Consider the following 19,333-nt stretch of genomic DNA (forward strand, 5'->3'; position numbering starts at 1 on the left):
AGGAAAGTGAAAGAAAACAGGGTTAGGGACCGTGTTTTAGTTTGTTGCATTTGCATGAAATCACTGTGTGTTCAAGTGTCCCTGGGCTCTAATTTTGGCATGCATTTTCTGTCAGATATAATCTGTCAAAATGTTCTATGGTCATCAGCTACTGTCTGAATTTCAAGATTTCATATCTATCAGAAAATGCTTGCTAATGGAAAAATATTACATTACAAGGTATATTTTCTTCCTGTAGTATGACAGTGTTTTACTGATTTTCATGCATTTAAATAATTGAAGGAAATAACTGGAGTGGCTTTCATGGGGTGTGACCTACCTGTGGGTGTGGCTCAAACAGAGGTGTTTCATGTGTATGGTGTGGGTGGGGCTTAAAGGGCGCCAGACTACTACTTTGCCTAGGGCGCCATTTCAGCTAAGGCCGGCCCTGCTGCATATAGTCCAGGGAGGTACGTCTCAAGTCATTCACACCAACGTGGACAAGACAAAGTCATACTTGTACCTGTTGTGGAGAGACTTAAGTGCGTCCGTGATGCAGCACATTCTAGCGCCTGACAAACAGCTGATAGTGACCTTCTCTTTGTTGAGCCTGGTGAGGGGCCCCAGGTACATCAGTGTATCTCAGACTCAGTATTGAGTCGCCAATGACTACTATGTTTGTTTATTGTGTGTAGTGCTGTTTGACAGTATTGGAAAGCTGAAGAAATTAAGGCGAACATGTTGCTCTTATATACATGAACCCCCCCCCCCCCCAAACACATACACAAGCATAAGCCCCCAAAAGGGCCTCATAGAAACAGACAACTGGTGCCGGAGCCATGGCCTCAAGCTAAATGCCAAAAAGTGTATAGTCATCCCCTTTGGCAAAAACAAAGTGCCCACAAATTACCACATAGGTGGTAATCCGTTAAGTACAGAAGAAGTAATTAGGGACCTGGGGACCCAAGTTGATAGCAATCTCTCATTTGACAACCACGTGGCCAAAGTGGTTAGAAAAACATTTTATATAGCCCACCTAATCATGAAGGGATTCACATCTAGATCAGGGAGGTCATCGTGCCTCTTTACTCATCCCTCATCAGGCCCATAATTGAGTACAATGCCCCTTTTGGGATGTACCTTACCAGACACCTGCAGCAACTGGAAAGACCCCAAAAGTACCTCACCAAGAGGATCAAAGGGCTCAAACAGATGCCATATGCTGCCCGGTTAAAGAAACTCCAGCTCTACTCAGTGGCATACCGCCTGTTCAGAGGCGATCTGTGCCTGACGATAAAGCCATGTCCAACCCGGAATTAATGGACATGCTGCACCTCAGAAAATCCAAATCCCATCGAGCTACGCTCGAGACTTGAACCTCAGCACTGAAATAAATAGGACATGCTGGAGGGACAGATTCATAACCCAGAGGCTCCCTTCACTCTGGAATAAAATCCCAGTCCAGGTTAGGCAGAGTCCCTCATTGACTCTCTTTAAGAGGAATCTTGATGAGTGGATGGGAGATCGTAGGTTTACCCCGGGTATCACTTCTGTGTCACTGTTAGACAGAGGCACAGTATACTAACCTCGAAAAAGGGCATAGCAAAATAAATTTAAAATGGGTGGCGAAAGCCAAACACATTCTGACTAGGCTTATAAATGCCCTAGGGCAGATAGCCTAGTATGAACCTATGATTGTTGTTACACAGTGTAACTTACACTGCATTTGAATGCATATAGGTAGTCCAAGTGAAGCAGTAAACATTTTAAGAAACATACTTCAAAAGCTCTCAGGATGATGCAAAATACTCATTAAAACTGAATCCTGACAAAGACCCTGATTTAGCAACCCTGACATATGGTAAAGGCAGGAGGACATCTGAGAGCACGCCTCCCTGACAGTGAAGGTGTGTACTTATGAAGTGAGACGGGCGAGGGCGGAGTTTACTTCTGCTTATGCAGGGTATAACTTCTTCTGAGTTCTAAGTTTGGATAACTTGTGAAGTTCCAAACAGCAAAAACACGTCGAATTTACAATCTTTTCAGCATAAAACAACTGAATTAAAGTTTAATACTGACATAGGCGCCTGCATTCTTTTGAGACAGACTTCTGTGTGTGTGTGTGATCTATTCTTAAGAGGGTCACTAATAAGCGATTAACTGAATGTATTAATTTTCAGTATGATACACGAATTAAAAAATATGACCCAACAATCAAACTAATAAGAAAAACAAATCATAACATTAAATACAATGAGCCATTTCTGCCTCCGCCCTCTAGTGATATACGTTCCAAGATTGCGCTGATTCATTAGGAGCCCTCACATGCGTCTGGCACCACTTATAGGAACTTCGAACCTTACCCTCTGACACGGGAGATCCAAATCTTGCACCAGGGGCGTAAACTCAATAAAATTTCACTTTTACCAAGTTGGTGGGACACCTGATTTAATTCTATAACAGCTAAGGAAACACTAAAATAGTACATTGTATGCGTGCAGCATTTTAGCATCGTTAAATCGCATTCCCGCAATTGCAATTTCTAATTTATTTTTACCCCTTCTCTTTTGTGAATGGATTGTGCTCGCCGGGCAAGTTCACTGCACTGGGCGGAAGAGTGAGTTTACTGTTAAGCATTCTTTCTGTGTCTAGTTTAGTATTAAACTAGTATTTGCGGAATGCTGGCATCTCACCGTTGGTTACCCCTGGAAGCAAATCCAGATGTAAGTCTCGTTAAGTTTGTCCCTTATGTTAAAAAGTGTTTTATCCTATTTTTATTTCTGTAATGCGCTGATTAATTTCTGTTGTTATCTTGTAGGTAATGAATCAGGTGAGTGATTTTATACGTGTTGTCCTGCATTTGGAGCAAGGAATAGGTGGATCCTGTCAAGAGAAAAGGTTTGCAAAAAAAAGTTTGGATCACAGCATTAGATTTATGCTGTATGTGTAAACTGCTTTATATAAATTTCAGAAACTGGTTTATAGGTGTAGTATTAGCCCTGCAATGTTGAAAGGAATGCGGCTACAGCCTTTTTATATTCTTTTATAATGGGTTATTTTTAGGTTGCTGAGAATGTCTGTCTTGTTCTTCTAAGGTATAGTTTGCAGAACACTCGTGTAAACGGTTTTTACTCCAGATGCCCACTCCGCCTGTGAAAAAGCACATAGTCTGTTCAGCACTCACTCAGCCCCTCACTTTATTGCCTTGCAGTTTATTTCTGGTATCTGTCATACATAATGTGCTGGTGTCTTGGTAATTTATGTAGGTTAGAAAATCTGCTGAGGGTACTGACTGCCAAAGCTCAAACGTTAAATTCTGGAGGGATTTTGCTATGAACTATGACTCCGGGGAAAGGTTGCGTTGGATGCTAACATCTGTTTTTAAATAGAAGTATATTCGGAATGACCAAAAAGACATATACATGTGTTGTTTTGATAGCTGGTCTGATTTATTTATTGCTGTTGTATCTAGTATCTTTACCTGGCTGCTCTGTAAAAGCATGTGTAGTATACTAATAGTTGTACATGACCGGTTTACAGCATACTTAATTGGTACCATTGTCCAGGCTTTTCTGGCAGGTAGCAAAGACACGGAAATTCATTGTAAACTGCTGGTAAGAACACCACGCTCATTGATTTGGATTTTTTTTCCATTTACTGAGTTAATGTTGTGGTGGAGTCCCTTGATCTTGATGATGATATTCTAAACCATTTATTTCACAGACAGCGGTGATGGATGGACAGTCAAAAGGAGTAAGCAAAAATGCTGGCCTTATTAGTACTGAAAAATACAGTACTTATGCATACACTCATTGTACGGTTCTTCTGTGGATTCATTTAATATGCTAGAAGCTGCTCCTATTACCATGGTCACTGTCACTTGTGTGTGTTGATTTAGGGTTATATCACTTGTAATAAGGCATGTATATCCTTTTTTTATTATTGTTCCTGTTTTTATCTGGATAGTAGATTTGGTTGCAGAATGTACAGTGTGTGGTACTTTACAATCAGATGTGACCATATGTCTGTGGTGTCAGATAGGTGCTGTCTAGTTAAATATTTATCCGATAATCCTAACTGGATTTGGAATAAGCAGACTGAAAGTCATAGGTTTCCCAATGGTTAATCGGAGAAACAAAACATTTACAGAATGTTTCACTGATGTTATGCCTCAAACTTCATAAGAGATCAAGAAGACATTATTGTTTATGTCCTAGAACACACTTTAGCCAAACCACAGATCCATTTACTTTTTAAAAGCCAAACTGTTTTTGAAAGATTATTCCAGTGTGCTGCTGATTCAATATTAAAACTTTCTGTTTAGTCTTTTGGAGTTTGTATTGGTGACTAAGTAATTATCATTTCTTATACATTTGTGAACTTTTTTATGCTCAGAGTAAAAGCTATTTTTTCATTATCAACATCTGTAAGGCCTGTAATAAACGAATACAAAGTGAGCTACTTCAGTCTCTTCTCGCATTTTAGATCCTATTTTTATGCACCATCTTTGTATCCTTTTGAGAGTTCCTAGGTTGATAACATTGAACTTAAAGCTCCTCTGTATTCCAGTATTGGTCTCAGAAGCCTGAAACCTCTTTCTGTTGTGTTTTTGTTGTTAATACATCTTGGTATCCTGTTGCAGACCTGGTATCCATTCCTGGCTTTCAGGTTGATGTGTTTGTTATAGTTTAACCTGTGTGAGATGGTGACATTTGCAACCACCCTTACTATTTCAGCAGTATCGGTGAACTTGGGTATCCATAATGAGCAATCCATTAGGAATGTTGACAAATTTTGAGGAATGACCTCAACACTGGCTGCTTGATACTGCTTGGTTGGTTGACTTTTTATACGACTGGCCCCTGCTGAAAGTGGGTTCTATGCTATTTTGGACTGTCTTGGTTAACAAATGTCAATTACTCATGAAAGAGAACAACTTCTATTCCAGAGCCAGTTGTTAACCCAAGTAATATAATCATCAAAGTTATGAATTCTTGTGGTGACTTCTGAGTAAAATACAATTTGTGTAGTCGGGAAGGATTGTTTCATAAGCTCATGTTGATATGTCAGTTAATTTGAGCAAGTTACATCTCTTGTAGGGTATTAGTGTATCTCTTTTGGAAGGATGTCCAGTCCTTTGCAACATCACTGTTGTCCAATATTTTCTCCACTTTTTGATGACTGCCTTCACTGTGTTCCACGGTATATCCAAAACTGTGGAAATTTTTTTGTACCCTTCTCCTGACTGATACCTTTCAACAGTGAGTTCCCATTGATGCTTTGTAAGGTCTCTGTGAACCATGGGTTTTGCTGTAGCAGGCAAAGATGAACTTCATTTGGGGTTAATTGAGTTTCTTTAATTGATGGCAGTTGTGTACCCAAGAAGACTACAACATTTAAAAGGTTATTCAACAAAGTATTAGTTTGAGTGTGCACACTTATGCAACCAGCTTATTGTACTTTTTTATTTTTTATATTTTTTCCCTAACAGATTTGTTTGCTTTTCAATTGAATTGTACAGCTTATGATCACATTAAAGCTGGGAAAAGTTGTGGAGTGATTTATTGTGGTCTCATTTTTTATAATGCAAAAACCTGGCATTTTAACAGGGCTGTGTACACTTTTTTTATATCCACAATATGAATCTGCTAGGTAGTGAAATAATTAAGTATAAAGTGCAGTATTGACAGAAACTCTGTTACTCTGTGAGTCTAACCGGTTCCCATCTGTCCTCCAAAAGGAGAGTTCCTATACTGTTTAATTTTCTTTATTTGCAGAGCTGTATTCTTCCTGCAGTTTGGAGAATTTCCTGAGCACCTCTTCTGTCAGCTTGCCAGCTCTTAAGCCTTTAGACTTAAATTGGGCTCACTGCTCCATGTGAGATCTGAGTGACCAATAGAAAGACTGTTGCAATTCTTAAGTCTGTTGATTCTGCTTCTTTGTGTATATTGTAGCTCTCCCCACCTTTTTGCTGCTTTCCAGATTGAGTATAAGTTATTATATATGCCTTTCATTTTTTTTTTGTAATATTTGTTCCTTAGCTGATGTCTTGCACCCAAACTAGACATACATATAGTAATTTCTAGTGGATGTCTGTTAACATCTTGGTGTTTGTTTACGGTCTAATTACACCATTGATTGATTACCTTTAAAATACTTGAAACAAATCGAGACATGGTATGTTGACCCTCCACATTATCATTAGCCATCCGTATTGTCCAGTAATCTCCACAGCTTTCTGACTTCAGTCACTGAACAAATTTTGAAACTTCTTGTTTCCAGCTCCTTTTTGGCAACTTTCTGTGATTTATGCTATAAATGCCTTACCAAAAACATTGTAATTTTCTCCCATTTTAATTGATTAGTCATCTGTCCGTAGTAGACCGTTAGTATTTGTGTGTGGGGAAAAAATTAAATTCATAGACAGCAAAAATGATAGTGAGATTGGAAGGTGTTGAGGGATGGTAATACTGGTAGTTTAGAAGTTGCGCATTCAACGTTAATGCTATAATGGACATTTTTTGGTTGTTTATTACAGAACAGCAAATTTAATAAACCTGCAGTTAAACTGAGAAAGATTAAAGGATTTACATGGTGCTGTGTTTCTTTTTAAGGAATAGGAATATATTATGCAGAATTATTATAACAGGTGAGTGAACAGGATAGAGTGCTTATCTTGAGTATATTGCTAAGTGTGGGGATGGCAGGTAATCTGGCATACTTGGCTTGGTGTTTCATTCAGACATTTCCGTAATCATACAGTTTCTGAATTTCATAATTGATTAATGTGGAAAAATGACTATTTCTGACCGTGAGAGAGGCAAAATAAGCATGTATAGAAAAGTTAACGTAATCATTTGGTGGCAGATCACAGCACTGACCTATTTTGCCAAGTATTGTTTTGGAAAGTTTTTTGTGCAAAAATCTGAATTTGTACTGGCTGTTATACTGTGGGGAGGAGGGGAGTGATGTAGTGTAGGTGCAGTTACCTCAGAGTTGCCTTATTTGTGTAATGTGTGTATGGGGTTTGCGTTTCACATTGACTTGGCCACTGTAGTGGTCACATGTGTTTTTCGTGTAGTGTATTATCTCTCAAGATTTTAATAATAAATTGTATTCAGACCACTATTAAATCCTGAAAGTAAGGAGGATTGCTTTCAAGAAACTAAACAAAGTGAAAGAAGCTTTCAGTCCCATCAAAATTGTGGGGAAAACATGTAGCATACAGTACAGTACTTTTATGTTCATCTGGGCAGAAATATTATCCAAAACTTTGAAATTTTTAAATTCTGTAATGCAGATTATGAAATATACAGCAGTGGTAGTCAAAGAAATAGAGCAATGTGAAAGGAGCTGCATCTGCTGGCATTTCAGTGAAGATGAGAGTAAGCTGGGGAGGCTGCTATATAGGCAGTCTCAGTTGTAGTATGTGCCCTTGCTAGCATCCCAACAAGGAGGGTTTATTTATTATGGGATTTAACACCTCTGTTTCGGTGCGAGTAGCCCATAACCAGTATGCCTACCCTGTGTGAGTTCATGCTCCTATGCATTCTAAAGGAGTGCTGCTGTTTTTTTGCAGCTTGGTGTCCGAATGCTCATCCCTGTGTTTTCTTTTGCATGGGCATCCCTCGTTTGAGGGATTTTGACATTGTGATCCTGGCCCCCCCCCCCCCCCCCTCACATTCAAGAAACCATACTTTCCTCGCTAGCTTCAGGACATAGCCAAACCACTAACTGAACTCTGCTTACCTGGGTCATGGTCAGGGTGTTGTACCTCTGTCAGTGAATGTAGCAGAAATGTTTTATAAAATCTAAAAAGTATGTCTCTGGAGTTTTATTGTTGGGAAATACTAGGACTGATTTTTATTTAGTTGGTTACTGTGTGGATGGGCTGGTCCACAGACCAGTTTCCCCCATGACCTGGGCTTGTTGAAGCCATACTGTACAACAAATTACAAGAAGACATTACAATTACATACAACATAGGAAGGAGACAATGGGTGTAGATAATTATAGTATTTTAACCATATCCAACACATACTACGATAATCGGAGAATATTTTACACCATGTCATACAGTGTGTCAGTCCTATCACTATTATGTCAGCAGCAAATTTACAGTGAGTATTTACAGCATATAAACATTAGAAAGTAGGTAGGGGAACAATGGTATTAATTCATCTAAGGTTGATTTGCTCGCCATTAAATGTCTTCTTTGAAGAATGCACATTCACTCTCCTTTAAATAGATGTACCTTCAGTTTAGACATGGTGGACTAAATTCCTGTTCTCTGTTTTCTGCAGGCAGATTAATCCAGGTAATAGGGCCACAGTCAAGTGAGTGCTTTTTGTCCAATATTTGATTTGAATTTGGGCCTGAAAAGGGAGAGAGCATCATTTTGTTATTGCTTGAGAGAGTAAGCTTGAAGATTAACATGTAGTTTGTTGGGGTGGGTGCATTGGTGTAGCACTACAGTCTTAAGTAGGAATGACCTGAATAAATGTATGGCTCTGCTCTGAATAGGTGGCCTTTGACTAGCCACTGTGGTGTATATAAGTTGGTTCCAGTACAGCAAAATGTATATATTGTGTTAACAATTACAATGTATTATAGACTGTGCTAACAGAGGGAGGCCATATTCAAGTTTTGAGATGAGCACATTTTTGTTGGATGTTTTCTGTGCAGTTGGGATAGTAGGATTGGCATAATGGTTCAGATCTTTAGCTCACAGACACAAGGTTTGATACTGACCTCTGGTTATTGGCTAGGCTTAAACGACCCTCCAGGGCAGTTAGCCTAGTATTCCGATATAAACTTATATGAGATTATGTATGAAATCTTTAACTAAGCAATTGTATTGTTAATTCTTGTCCATGTTTAGTGAATGTGAAAGTGTAGCAGCATGCCAAGAAACTTTTGTTCTGCAACTGTAGGAATGCTCCATCATGGTCCTTGATTGTCATAGAGGGTGGGTTTTTGTCTATCTGCCCTAGGGCATTTATAAGCCTAGCCAGAGTGTATGTGGCTTACACCACCCCTTAGGATGAGAATACTACGCCCTTTTAGGGTTTAGTTTACTATGCCTCTGTCTAGTAGTGACACAGAGATGACCCCCGGGGTAAACCTACGATCTCCCATCCACTCGTCGCGATTTCTCTTGAATAGAGTCAGTGAGGGGCTCTGCCTAACATGGACTGGGATTCTGTTCGAGTGTAGGGAGCCTCTGGGTTATGAATCTGTACCTCCAGCACGTTCTATTTATTTCTGTGTTGAGGTTTGTCACTTGTTCTCGTGGCTCTGATGGATTTGGATTTTCTGAGGTGGAGCATGTCCATTAATTCAGGATTGGACATGGCCTTGTACGTCAGGCACAGATCACCTCTGAGTAGTCGGTATGCGACTGAATAGAGCTGGAGTTTTTTCAGTCGGGCAGCATATGACATATGTTTAAGACCCTTTATCCTCTTGGTGAGGAACTTTTGGGGTCTTTCCAACTGCTACAGGTGTCGGGTGAGATACATCCCAAAGGGGGCATTGTACTCAATCATTGGCCTGATAAGAGAAGAGTACAGGGGCACAATGACCTCTCTTGATCTAGATGTGAAACCCTTCATGATAAGGTGGGCAATATAGAAGGTCTTCCTAACCACTTTGGCAATGTGAGTGTCAAATGAGAGGTTACTGTCAACCTGGGTCCCTAGGTCCCTGATCACCTATTCCGTACTTAATGGATTACCTCCTATGTGGTAATTTGTCGGTACCTTGTTTTTCCCAAAGGGTATGACTATACATTTTTTGGCGTTCAGCTTAAGGCCATTGCTCTGGCACCAATTATCCGTTTCTATGAGGCCTCTCTGAAGGATGTTTGTGTCCTCTGGAGTATCAATTATGGCGCCCAGTTTGCAGTCATCTGCGAACTTTGTCAGCCACAATCCTCCTATGTTTGCCTGTACCTCGGAAAAATAAATGCCGAACAAGAGGGGTCCCAGGACTGAGCCCTGTGGGACACCGCTTGTGACTGGCTTAGAGTCTGACATAGCTCCAGCAACTCTGACCTTGTGGGTTCTGTCCTTGAGCCAGTTTGCAACCCATCTTGTGACATATGGGTTTACATTTAAGCTGGTGATTTTTTCTATGATGCCCGAGTGGGGTATTGTGTCAAAGGCTTTTGCAAGGTCAAGGTAGGCTGTGTGAACTGCCTTACCCTCATCAATGGCCTTAGTGACTGTTTCAAAAAAGTCGACCAAGTTCAAAAGGCAGGATCTGCCCTTGACAAAGCCAAATTGGGTAGGATCCAATGTCTGTAGGTCCCCAATGTCTTTGAGTTCCATAATGATCCTCTCCATAGCTTTGCAGACCAGGCTCGTCAAGCTTATGGGGCGGTAGTTTCCAGGGTCCGTAGAAGCACCGCCTTTGTGAAGTGGGACCACTGTTGCCGTACGCCACTCTTTGGGTACGTATCCTGTGGTAAGGCTAAGATTAAACAGCAGCCTTATGTGTGGGTCCTCTTGGAGTTCATGTAGCACACAGCCCGGGACACCATCCGGTCCCATTGATGCTGTGTTTTTAGCTTTAGAGAGGGCGGTTCTCACCTGGGCATCTGAGATGTTAGGGAGGCTACACTCTGCTGGGATAGTTATTTCTCCTTTTGGGGGGGAGGGGGAGGGGGAGGAGAAATTGGGGAGGAGAAATTTGCACGGAACCTGTCTGCCAGAATGTTGGTGATGTCAGTGGGTTCAGTGTATTTTGTGTCATTTTGGACTAACTGAGCATATCTGGGAGTTTCCACCCAGGTTTCTAACATAGCTAAAGAAGGCCTTGTGATTGTCTTGTGTCTTTTGCGATTTTTCTCTCAAAGTTGGCCTTGGATGATTTTATGAGTGATCGTAGTTTTTTGCTAGTACTGATCAGAGATGCCTTCCCTTTTAGGGATTTTGCTCTGTCATGTAGTAGCTTCCTCCTCCTGTTGTAAAGTTTGTTTATGGCTGGGGTCCACCAGACCAGGCATCTGCCTTTGGGAGAATGGGTCTTGGTTTTATTTGGGATTGCATGATCCATGCATTCTTGAAGGTGCCCATAGAAGGCATTTGCAGAGGATTCAGCGGTGTGGATTGTGGTTTCCACTGGCCCAGGGGCCTTGAAAGATACCACTTCAGTCTTAAGAAGTGTGAAGTTTGCTTTCGAGAAGTTCTTCACTGTGGTCTTTTGTGCAGGGGGTGGGGGCGGGATGTGGATTTCCAGTGATATTAATTTATAGTCTGATCTTACCAAAGAGGGATGTACTTCCGGTGTGGAGCATTTTGTCCCCATGTTTGTGATGATCAGGTCTAGTATATTGTCTCCTCTTGTGGGAATGGTAACTAGTTGTTCCATTGCATTTGAGTTTATGAATTCTAAGAACCTTTGGGCTAGGGTGTTGGGGCTTGAGTAATGTTCCCAGTCTGTTTGGGTAGTTGAAGTCTCCCAAAATGATGGTATTTGGAGAGGCATTCATACTCTCCAGTGTCTTCAGGAAGGCTGTGTGGGGTTCCTGAGTTTGAGAGGGTGGTCTGTAGCATGCTACAAACTGTAAGGCAGTTTTGCCTATGGTTAGTTGCACCTGGATAGTCTCCAATGCTTCGTGCGTTGCCACTAACCTGGAGGTGTGGGTATCTTTGATGAAAATGGATACTCCCCCTCCTTTTGTGGTTCGGTCCAAGTTTTGGGGCCGGAAAGCATGATATGAGGTAAAACCTGATAGTGCTGGGGTGCTCTCAGGAGCCTTGAACCAGGTTTCAGTCACTGCACAGACATCGATGTTCTCCATACTGAGGAGGGCTTCGAGGGCATGCATCTTGAGGTTTAGACTTCTGGCATTGAGCAGCATTACCCTTAGTTTTTCCACTTGTGTTTTCTAGGGAGGTAGTTTTGTCATTTGAACCTTGCCTAAAAAAGGCACTATGGGGGTGGCAAGAGCCTTGGCCAATATCCGGAAGCCCAGGGGTGACAGGTGCAAACCATCCCTTGCGAAGCAGCGTGGCTCGTCAAGCATGTCATCCCAAGCAGACAGACACTGGATCCCCTTAGAATGACACCAGTAATTAAGCCAATTGTTAAAACTGATCATTTTGTCTTTGTACTGTGGCATCATTCTTGGTGAGGGTAAGATGCTGCTCAGGGTCATACCGGCCTGGGCTACATAATCAGAGAGCTCCTCTATGTCTCTTTTTCATGTAGTCCAGGGAGGTACGTCTCGGGTCGTTCACACCGGCATGTACAATGACTGAGTCATATTTGTACTTGCTGTGGAGTGACCTGAGTGCTTGTGTTATGTGGTGGATTCTAGCTCCCGACAGGCAGCTTACTGTGACCCTCTCCTTGTTCAGTCTGGTGAGCGGGACGTCAGCGTGCCTGACTATGGAGTCACCTATTACAAGTGTGTCTGGCATGTTGTTTGGCCTTAAGGGCTGTGACTGTTTAGCACACTGACTTTGTGAATTATGTGTTGCATGTGCTATGTCTTGAGGTGGTGGTTGCTTGGGTGTCTGCTTTGGAGGCCTCTGTTGTTTTGGTAGATTTTTAATCAGCGCCTCTGAGTATGTTTTTGTGTGTTTGTGTTTGGTTTGCAGTTAGTTCTATGTGAGACTGGGTTTGTGGTGTGCGTGGTTACCTTCTCCTCCTGACTGGTCTTGCCAGTACTGATTTGAGAGAGCTCAGCCTCCAGTTTGGCTATATAGTTGCATCTCTCGCATATATTTGTATTTGTTGGGAGGAGGAGAGGGTTGTCTGTGTACATGAGGCAATTGTAACATTGCCTCAAGATTCCCAGATTCACCAGCTGAACAGGAGAGGACGCCAGCAACTGACCCTTCGACATGCTAGAAATAGTGAAAAAGATTGCTGTGTAACGGAGTCAGAAAGGACCTATAGGGAAATGGGTACTCAACAGAATTTAGGTGAATGAAGTACTTTTCGTTTGTTTAAGAGTGCTTTACCTGTATACAAAATGCTTTAGGAGCAAGTGCTGAGCTTTTCAGATAGAGTATAGGCTGTTTAGATTGCAAGTAGAACAGTTCTAAGGGAAAAATTGAAGAGCAGACTTGGCAGAGCTAGAAAAAGTTTAACCTTGTTTAACCGGTGCTGCGCTATGCGCACAACCGCGCAAAGCCGTGCAAACATGGATTTTAAGCAGTGAACTACAAAAGAGCTAGGAATGGTCCCAAACAACCAATTACTAACATCTTCTTGTGCTGAGGTCACTTCCCCCAAGGATAGGTAGGCTGCTCAAGGCTCCCCACTCCCACTGGTGAGCAAAGAAACTTACTTTTATCCAAGTAAGGTAATGGACAACACAGGAACTACACCACAGCCCAGAATACAGCAATGCCTGTATACTGGTCTAAACTAGTCAAGAAAGGCGGGAAAACAAGGATTGTTTTTTTGCAGAAATACACAGAAAATATGTAGAGACAGTGATAAATTAGTTACACAGGCTAGCACAATTTAGTGGGCAGCCTCCACAGTTCAATTAAACAAACAAACAAGCAAACTTTCGACTAGATTCGACTAAATGTAACTTTAAGTGCAGATTTTAAAATAAATGCAGTAATCAGTAAAAAAAACAGTTCAGGCTAGTTTAAAGTAAGCAGCAGAAGCTATTTTCAGTGGGGAAAAAAAAGCAAAGATACTTAAATCCAGAAGGTAGTCGCTTTTTCGAGTTCCTTGCTGCTAGGACCACTCTGTGTAACTGGCATAAGGAATGATTTATTTGGATCCGTTACTATTATTAACTGGGATATAGGTGGGGCTTAGCAAGGGGTACTCGATAGCTACTCCTGCACCATCAGCATGCCTAAGTGGCTTTTAAACCATGAATGTCTTGAGCTCCTAAACTTGCTGGGCTTGTTGAGTAATAGTGCATGGCTGACTGTTTCAAGTGTCGTAAGTCAGTAAAGAGGCCTTTTTTGAGCAGTCTGCCATTAATTTTAGTGTATGCTGTTTGTGGTAGAGTGCACAGCACATTCATTCATATCTTTGAAGTTAAAGATCTGGGGGGGGGGGGAGTGGGTGATTGCATGTTTGAGGAGGAGGAGAAGAAAAAATCCCAGTGGTTAAAGAGCGATTTTATGTGGGTGTGAGTGGTTTGGCAATAGTGTTGACAGTCATTTTTGCTCCTTTTGGCTACTTTTTTGGATTAAGTAGGAGTTTATTGGTTTCATTTGATAGAATTTTTTGCGTAAAATAGACAGTGAGAGAGTACTTGGCAAGTGGCTAGAGAAGCTGGTAACTGGCATTGTATGTGGTGAGGGGTGGAGTTTTGGCATTTACTGGTTGTTTTTATAATCATGAAGAAACTGACTGTAATTACTAGTGAAATACTGTTTCTGTACTGGTCAACAGTGTGGTCAACAGTGACCGTATTCAGCAGGGCATCAATCTGTCATTATGACAGCTACAGACGTAGCCTCCTTTAATGTGCTGCTGTATTAGCTATCTGAGGCTAATATACTCTGAAAAGTCAGAATGAAAATATGTAATATTTTCAAAGTAACATTACGGTCTCACTAATTTGTTGCATTTTAAATATATTTTTGTGTATTTATTTTAGAAAACTAATATTGTTCCTTCTTTGAAATATTTTACATTCACTGTTAAATATGCCAATCTTTCCCTATACTGTTGCTGTTTTTAATCATTCACCAGCATTTGCTGTCTTTATAGATTAACACAGGTTATTGTAGGAGACTAGCTGGTTTACATTGTCTGCTTTTAGTATTCCTTTATTTTGAGATTCTGTATAATAGAATGGGTACATGCCAAATAAGAGTACAGTTAAGTGTAAAACTTGGTGTAGGATAGGGAGAATTGTATTAAGTTAAAATCATAACTGAATTGTCAGACCTAATTCAGAACTGTAGAAGCTTCCTTCCATATTTAAATGAGATCTGGAGGGTAACCATTTGAAATATCGGGACCTGCTAGATTGCATTGGAACCACTGAGACTGGCTGAATAAATGACTTGCATATACCAAGTGCAAGGTAGCCATTTCCTGGAATATTCCTTTTTTCAGAGGTATGGCAATCTTGGAGTTGGTGTATAAGTTCGGGGGGGGGGGGTGGAGCTTAACTGCTGCATGGGTGCATGGCTTGCCCCTTTTCAAGGTTTACTCTTCCTGCATTTTTGGGGGGGTGGAGCTTAACTGCTGCGTGGGTGCATGGCTTGCCCCTTTTCAAGGTTTACTCTTCCTGCATTTTTGGGCTTTTGATGTTGCACCACCCAACATTTCAATATGGAGTTGATCTAAGATGTGTATATGGCAAGATTCAGAAATTGCATAGGAATGGTATGCAACAAGATACAAATGGGTATGCACTAGGGCTAGTGGGAGGGAGAGCCAACTGCATAACTGTCAGCAGGTGCACAATCCACACTACATATGCAGATAAGCTGTACTGCATGAGTAATGCAGCTAATGCAGTTCAGCAACAGCCCACATGTGTAGTGGAAGTACTTGCATCAAAAGTTGCAAAATATTTACAGGTTTCTGTTGTCAGTACATCAGCAGGTAGCACCTTTGTTCCTTTGCCATGTGCGTAAATTCATGCTCTGGTTTCTGTGCCACGCTACTGTGAATCTTTTGGGCTGAAATTTTGCACAGAAGTTCTGCTTTGAGTTGGTGGCAGCTTAAATGCATGCTAAAAATCCTTTACTGCTCTTTTTTTGAAATAAGTGGACTTTCCCTTGTGGCCTGCCTGAATTCCTGTAGTCTGTATAAATGCACTTCAGGTGTCCTAGGGAAACTGGCTGTAGTTCTTTTAGGACCAATCTCATCAATGTTGTTGTTTTGTCTTTCGGCTTTTCACGGTTAGGGGTCGCCACAGCGGAACACCGGTCCGCTAATGATTGGCAGTTGGTTTTTATGGTGTCAAGTTGCCAGCCTGACGCCCAACCTTCAGCGAAGGCACGCCCATTCAACGCACGTCTTTCGGACGCCCACTCGACTGTGGGGAGGATGTGCAGACTCCACACAGAAGGCACTCCCAACCCAAGCCGAGAATCAAACGGGAGAACCACCTAGTCAATAAAAAGTGAACATCGAGTGACCTCCCTACAGTGCTGTGATCTAACTTACAGTCCCATAATGTTAGACCATTGTTGCATCCTTTTCTCCTGCTTATGCCTTATTTTGGACTCTTAAATGGTCGAAAATTTGAAGTACGTGGGAATTACAGATGTGATACTGAGGGCATTATTTATGCCCTCATGTCCTTGTAATAAGTTTTATGTGGGCGAGACTAAAAGGGCTTTTAAATTAAGGTTATTGGGCATGTTTGTGACATATTAAATAAATAAAAAAAAAAGAACAGAGTTCAGTGACACAACATTTTTCAGAAGCTCATAATAGCTCTATTTGTGGTTTAGAAGCTACTATTTTGGGAAAAAATTTTTTTTTTTTTTTGGGGTGAGGGCATTAGCAAGAATAAAAGTTTGACACTCTGTCTCCTAAGGGTATGAATGCTGATTTTTATTTGGCATGTATTGCTTTAAAGGAAGTGCCTTTTAAGTATCTTATGGTATTAATTGATGGCTTCATTGCTTATTTAGTAATGTATATAAAGCAAGTGCTTGTGAAGTAATTGTGCACTCCAAGAAGGCAGTGTATGCCGAGACGTCTGAGAGGAATACATTTGATTTATTGGGATTCTGGTCTCTTATTTGCTGCTAATTTTTTGTTTTGCTGTTTTTGCTGCTGTGGGATTATGGTCAGTGATCCCAATGTGGATTTACCTAGAGTTTTCAGGAATTCTACTATGGATACTTTTCAACGTTTTGTTGGATAATTGTTACCCTTCAGAACCTAACCGTGAACAACTTCAGTCTGCACTTGCTGTTAACAATAGACAAACTGAAAACCAGTCCACCGTGTGGGATAAATGGGAAGCTGAGAGGAGCCACAGGTTATTTAATCCGTTTTCAACCATTGGCATAAGGTATGCCAATGCTGTGAATCCAGAAGTTAAAAAATGTGGTAAACTTTAGCAACTAATAAAAAAGAAACTGCTGTTTTTTTTTTTTTTTTTATTTTCAGAGCCTGACTAAATATTTAGAACTTCAGTCCTAGAGGTTTTAGAGCCTATAAAGACCCAGCTACACCATTTGATTAAAAAAAAATGACAAATTATTTTATAAGCGCTGGGTCGCAGCAGCACATAAATGTAATATAGAGTGAATCCCTATCCTTGTTGAGAGGGATAGGGTGAAACAAACAGAGTTGAGAACTGAAGTCAGCGGTATGTGCAGTAAATTTATCTTTACTTCTGGCTCTGAATCTGCAGACAAGTTGCTTATAGACCTCAATATGAAATTAAAAACACTTGAAGAAATCTTCCAGAGGAACAAGAAAAAACTTGTTGGAGATACCTGGGACTACAACAATGGTACTGCCTTTGGGGGAAGAACAAATCGGAAATCAAATAGGTCATGTGAGGTTTCAAGGAAGTGAATGAGGCAAAGAACTGCGTTTGTTCTCTTCTTTGGGTACTACTTGCAACACCTCAACAGTTTGAGGATGAGCACTGTGAAGGGGATGAATATCCTGAATTATCAAGGGAGCAAAACCCCTCAATTTCGTCAGACCTTTCGGAATGGGCCGAATTGAAGAACCACCTAACAGAAAATGGCAAAGAGAGAACAGTTTTTGAACCAATGGAACCCTAGTGCCCCCTAGAGCAATTATTATAAATGAACCAAGTGGTGAGAATGATGGCTATGTCGTCAATTTGTCTGGGTATGTATTTTCAAGTAGTGAACTTTTTGTACTGAACTGTGTCTTGAAGTTTGTTCCCACTGTTATCCCAAAGTTGTACATTTTTGGACTGGTTAGGAAACTACAATTAATATATTTTAATACTAAAAATTGTAGCAAACAAAGTGAATATGCTAATGTTAACCGTTTCCAGTATTGAAGAAAATTATTTCTCTTATGCTTCTGATGATGAGTATAATGCATACAGTTTATTTGATACCAACTGTGTTAACCAACAGTAGATATGTTCCAAGTTTTTTTTGATGCTATTATTTTCATAAAATTTTTTTTTTTTTTTATTTTTTTTGTGCTGAAATTGAACTAAATATGTTTTGAGTGGAAAGAAGAATATTGTTTATAACTTAACAAGAGAGGAGTGGTCAGCAGTAACAAATAGGTCTAAAAATGGAACAGTTGGGTTTCAAATCTTCTGATAAGGGAAATAAACTGGTTGTTATGCATATATCACAGTATTTGAAGATGTGCCATGAGCATTTGGATGATTTGGTTTGCTCTAAGGTAGATGCAACTAATTACCTGGAAGCATTGGATGAATTTAAATCTCTACTCAATAAAGATGTTAGGTTATTTAACTAGTGATGATGTTCAGAAGAAATTCATCATGAATAGTTATAGCATTGCCACATTCTACTGTACCTAAAATTCACAGAAATATACAGGCCTCTCCGGGGCGTCCTTTAGTTTCAGGTAGCAATTATTTTACCTATAATCTGGGACATTTGTTGCTCGTCCTGTTACCTAAGGTGGTTTCATTACCTGCTTATGTTTTTTTGATTTTTTTTTTAGTAAGTTAAGGACAGTACAATGGACAAATATGTACTGGGTAACCCTAGATGTGAAAAGTTTATATATTAACATTTAAACATTGTCATGGCGTTTAGGCTATTAGATTTTTCATGGAGTCGTCCACCACAGAATATATTGTGGATTTAGTACATTTGTTCGAACAATAATTATTTTGAGTTTGATAATGAAGTTTATCATCAGAAATGTGGAATGGCTATGGGGGTGGCGTTTGTCCCCTCATATGCTAATCTAACTATGGGTTTGTTTGAAGTAGAATATATTATATAGAAAAAGATTTTATTTTGTCAATATGTTGTGTTATTTTAGAATTATTGATTTAATTTTTTTATGTGAAGGTGGTGAATAGGAAGTGCAGAATTTTTTGGATGAGCCACAGGTGAATAGGTTAAATTTTACATTTGACTGTATCCAGATAGGGAAGGTGGTGTCCTTTCTGGATGCAGACTTGATACTTAATCAAGATGGCACATTAACTAAGTTAAAGTACGTAGGAAATTCCAAGGGGATGTTCACTATTTGAAAGCAACAAGTTGTCATCCTGGGCATACGATTGATGCCTTACCTTATGCTGAATGCAATCATCTTTACAGACTATGCAGCGATGAACAAGATTTTCTAAGAGGAAATAGGTCTTCACCATAACCTCGCTTTTCAAACGTCCCAAAAGTAAAACCTAATTGCTAAGGCATGGTCTAGATTTAAGAGTATAGAGGGAATAGTAATAGAAAATGGAAGGCTG

General features: G+C 40.4%; 1 protein-coding gene across 1 annotated transcript in view; it reads left to right on the forward strand.

Annotated features, from left to right (window-relative positions):
• The first annotated feature begins 2,395 nt into the window (after nucleotides 1-2,395).
• Nucleotides 2,396-19,333, forward strand: part of LOC122814212 (ubiquitin carboxyl-terminal hydrolase isozyme L4-like) — a 609,903-nt gene continuing 592,965 nt past the window's right edge. The window contains exons 1-2 of the mRNA XM_044086813.1: nucleotides 2,396-2,702; nucleotides 2,798-2,809. Coding sequence (XP_043942748.1) covers nucleotides 2,658-2,702; nucleotides 2,798-2,809 — 57 coding nt within the window. The 5' untranslated portion in view covers nucleotides 2,396-2,657. The remainder of the gene's footprint in view (nucleotides 2,703-2,797; nucleotides 2,810-19,333) is intronic.

Source organism: Protopterus annectens, chromosome 10.part0 (assembly GCF_019279795.1).
Source record: "Protopterus annectens isolate FY-2018-M chromosome 10.part0, PAN1.0, whole genome shotgun sequence".
Taxonomy (NCBI): domain Eukaryota; kingdom Metazoa; phylum Chordata; order Ceratodontiformes; family Protopteridae; genus Protopterus; species Protopterus annectens.